This window comes from Rhagoletis pomonella, unplaced genomic scaffold, assembly GCF_013731165.1.
Source record: "Rhagoletis pomonella isolate Grant_MI unplaced genomic scaffold, Rhpom_1.0 Rhpom_scaffold_00182, whole genome shotgun sequence".
NCBI classification, from domain to species: Eukaryota; Metazoa; Arthropoda; class Insecta; order Diptera; family Tephritidae; genus Rhagoletis; species Rhagoletis pomonella.
The window spans coordinates 64193-67463 of NW_023458736.1; the positions used below are offsets into that span (position 1 = coordinate 64193).

At 37.1% G+C, this 3271-nt stretch overlaps 1 protein-coding gene across 3 annotated transcripts; it reads right to left on the reverse strand.

The window, feature by feature from the left end:
- Positions 1-6: 6 nt before the first annotated feature.
- Positions 7-1337, reverse strand: LOC118750257. Of its 3 annotated transcripts, XM_036484982.1 has the most exons (3): positions 932-1337; positions 397-818; positions 7-131 (listed from the first exon to the last, which is right to left on the reverse strand). In XM_036484982.1, exons 1-3 carry the CDS (start codon positions 943-945, stop codon positions 52-54), a joined length of 516 nt encoding a protein of 171 aa, XP_036340875.1. In that variant the 5' UTR covers positions 946-1337; the 3' UTR covers positions 7-51. The 3 variants fall into 3 exon arrangements, with proteins under 3 accessions (XP_036340875.1, XP_036340873.1, XP_036340874.1); XM_036484980.1 differs by having other exon boundaries at positions 397-1337; XM_036484981.1 differs by having other exon boundaries at positions 7-139; positions 397-1337.
- Between the last annotated feature and the right edge of the window lie 1934 nt (positions 1338-3271).

A 3271-nucleotide genomic window follows, 5' to 3' on the forward strand; every position in this document is an offset into this window, starting at 1 on the left:
GCAGAATTTGTTTGAAGTTGTGGTACGTTTGGAAAAGCGTATACTCATTTCTTAGAGTGCTGTAAGTACTGCAGTCGAATATAAGGTGTTCCGCCGTTTCCTTAGTGTTGCACGTATTACAGGTATCTGACCTGTAATGCTGAAATTTGTTTAAGTACGTATTACCGTATGTATGTCCTGTTGCAATTCTGTTAAATAGTTTTATGTCGTATGCTTCTAAGTTCAGTTTTTTGTTTTTAAACCACGGATTGTTTATTTTCAATGTACAAAATTCCGCAATGTCAGGGTCCCAGTTTGGTAGTTTGTTGTTAAATTCGTCTTTGGTTTCAGTCCACAGTCTGGTGCTTATTTTTAGGAGTGCTTCATTTAGGCTTAATTTAGGAGAGAGAGATTTACCGAAATCAATTGCAGTTTTTGCAGCAATGTCGGCTTTTTCGTTTATTGTTATCCCAACATGACTGGGTGTCCGTACTATCATTATGTTTTCAATGTTGGATCTGTGTAGTTTGTTGTGAATTTCTGCCACAAGGAAGTTCTGTGTGGTGTGATTGTCGAGGGCTTTGATTGCTGCCTGGCTGTCTGTGAAAATTGCTATCTTTTTGTTCCCGCTGTTGCTTGCTATTGTAGCTGCCTGAGATAGTGCAACTAGCTCACCGTAGGTTGAGGTAAAATTTCCGTCTATGTTAAAAAGGTATGAGACATTGGTTGTTTCCACGTACACTGCACATCCAACTTTATTTGCCATCACCGATGCATCAGTCGCATATATGTTGTAGCCATCATCCTTCAAAGTGTTGATTTTTTGGTTATAAATTGCTCTAAGTTGTGTGGAGGAGAAATTTTTTTTTGAGTTCGATAATTCAGATTGAAAAAGGGTAATATTGTTATGTCTGTTAAAGGCAACATTTGTGTCTATGTTGTTTATGGTTACTTTGAATTTTTCATATGTTCTACTATAGCTTGAATTTATGGCCGGTTTGTCTTGTAATTGTGTTCTTAGTGCCGGGTTGAGGAACCATTGTTTGACCAGTTCTTTAGCTGTCAGCCACACTGCTCTAGATAGAGGTGGGAGTTCGCAGGCTAGCGCGTATCGCATAAGTGTTGGGGTGTTAGGTGGTACTCCTAGACATCTCCGTAGAGTTTCATTAACGCTCGTTTGAAGTTGCTTGTTGTAACCTTTTGGTGCATTGGCGTAACTGGTGCTGGCATATTCCGCTTTGGACCGGACGAATGCTTTAAACAGATTTATTGAGGTTTTAGGGGAGATTCCTGCTTTAATTGATGTTAATTTCGAAATGAGGTTTTTACCTGGAGTTACAGCTTTTTTATTGCTAATATGTACCTTGACAGTTGAGTTTGCGCTGATGGTTCTTCCTAACCACTTAAAACATTGGACTTGTTCCAAGTTTGTGCTGTTGATTGATATGTTGAACTGTTGTCGGTTATTTGCGGACATATACATGAATTTTGTCTTATCTAAGTTGAACTTTAGATTTAAGTTATGACACTTTACCTGTAATTCTGCTATTTTATCTTGTAAATTTTGAACTGCTGCTGTTTTGTTTGAGTTTGTGGATACTATGGCTAGGTCGTCAGCGAATTGAAATAGGTGCGTGTGAGGATTGTTGATTTCGTGTAGTTGGGCTGTATATATATTAAATAATGTTGGAGATAAACAGCTACCTTGAGGCAAGCCTGAGTTTATTTCTACGGAAAATTCTACTTAGTGAGGGTTATAATCCCTAAGCGCGGCCGAAGGCCGCCTACGCACAAGGTTCCCTGCAAAAGGTGTTCAGCCCCTTTTCTTCGGCAACAAAGAAAGGAGGATTCTACTTAGTGAGGGTTATAATCCCGGGTTGACTTTAGTGTACATCGACATGTGTGTGTTTTAGCAAAACTATAACGAATTTTCTAATGAAACTTTACGAAGATGCTAAAGCTGAATTAAGTCAAGAACGCAGAACTTATACTTAAACGCAGTCTGTATACGCAGAATTTTGTCGATTGCTGGGGCCCTCAGTGTTGCTTACTACAGTGTTGCCACTCAATGCCTCTTCATAAACATAAGGGGTATTCTCTGAGTCTTGCAAAGCCCTTTCACGGTGCACGGATTGCACGGTTTGCAAAGCTGTCCCATACGAAAACCGGTTTTTACCGTGCCCCCTATACCTTTTCAACTACAATTTTTCGTGCTATAATAGATTGTAGCTAAATATGAACTACCTAGTTTTCAACAAAAAACCTTAATCAATAGTAAATTTCAAATATTTTAAGCATATTTGGATAGGAACTTATAACTTTTTTACCATCTGCAAAACTGGCGAAGTGGCAACCATCTAAAAAGGAAGAAATCGGCTGACACGAAAAAATCTAAATTCCGCAGCTTTAAGCTGAAATTAGTCAAGAACGTAAACCTACCGGAACGTAAACCCGAGTCAGCTGACACGATCTGTCTTACCAAAGCGCCATGTAAATGAAAACTCAACAACGAAAATTTTTCCGTAGTTGTAGCCCGTAGCGCAGAAATCTGCGGAATTTAGATTTTTCCGTGTCAGCTGATTTCTCCTTTAGATGGTTGCCACTTCGTCAGTTTTACAGATGTTAAAAAAGATATAAGTTCCTATTCAAAATATGTTTAAAATATTTGAAATTTACTATTGAATAAGGTTTTTGTTGAAAACTAAGTTGTTTATATTTAGCTAAAATCTATTATAGCACGAAAAATTGTAGTTGAAAGGGTAAGTTTATGAAAAGGCATTGACGAGTGGCAACAGTGTAGTAAGCAACCCTCAGGGCTCCAGTAATCAGCAAAATTCTGCGTATACAGACTGCGTTTAAGTATACGTTATGCGTTCTCGACTAATTTCAGCTTAAGAAACAGATATGTTTACATAAATTCTCACTATTTTCACTTTTTTAATACTAGTATTTAAGTAAATTAAGTAATTTTTTGCACTTCCATTAGCAAATTTTCATATAAAAAGTGCAGCTATCACTTGTACTTGCATAAATGCACGATCTTTGCAATGTTCACGTGTGATTTGGGTACAATAAATGTCTTTTATTTTATTTTTTAACTTATGAATCATTTTTAACAAGCTCGAGGCCCAGCAATTAAATAAAACGCAAATTTTCGTTCTATAGTTATTTTAATTGTTGATATAGCACGATAGCATATTATTAACTTTAAATTATTACAAACATATGTTAAACACAACTGACACTCTTGATTGTGCCTGGTCGACTAACTAGGCGTACAGAAATAAAAGTT

Excerpts from the sequence above, each read along its gene's own strand:
- LOC118750257 (XM_036484980.1), bottom strand. The coding sequence starts at position 1,096 with ATGCGATACGCGCTAGCCTGCGAACTCCCACCTCTATCTAGAGCAGTG. Across the intron at positions 132-396 it reads AAAAACTGCAATTGATTTCG|GTCAGATACCTGTAATACGT; the intron begins GTAAATCTCTCT and ends TCAGCATTACAG.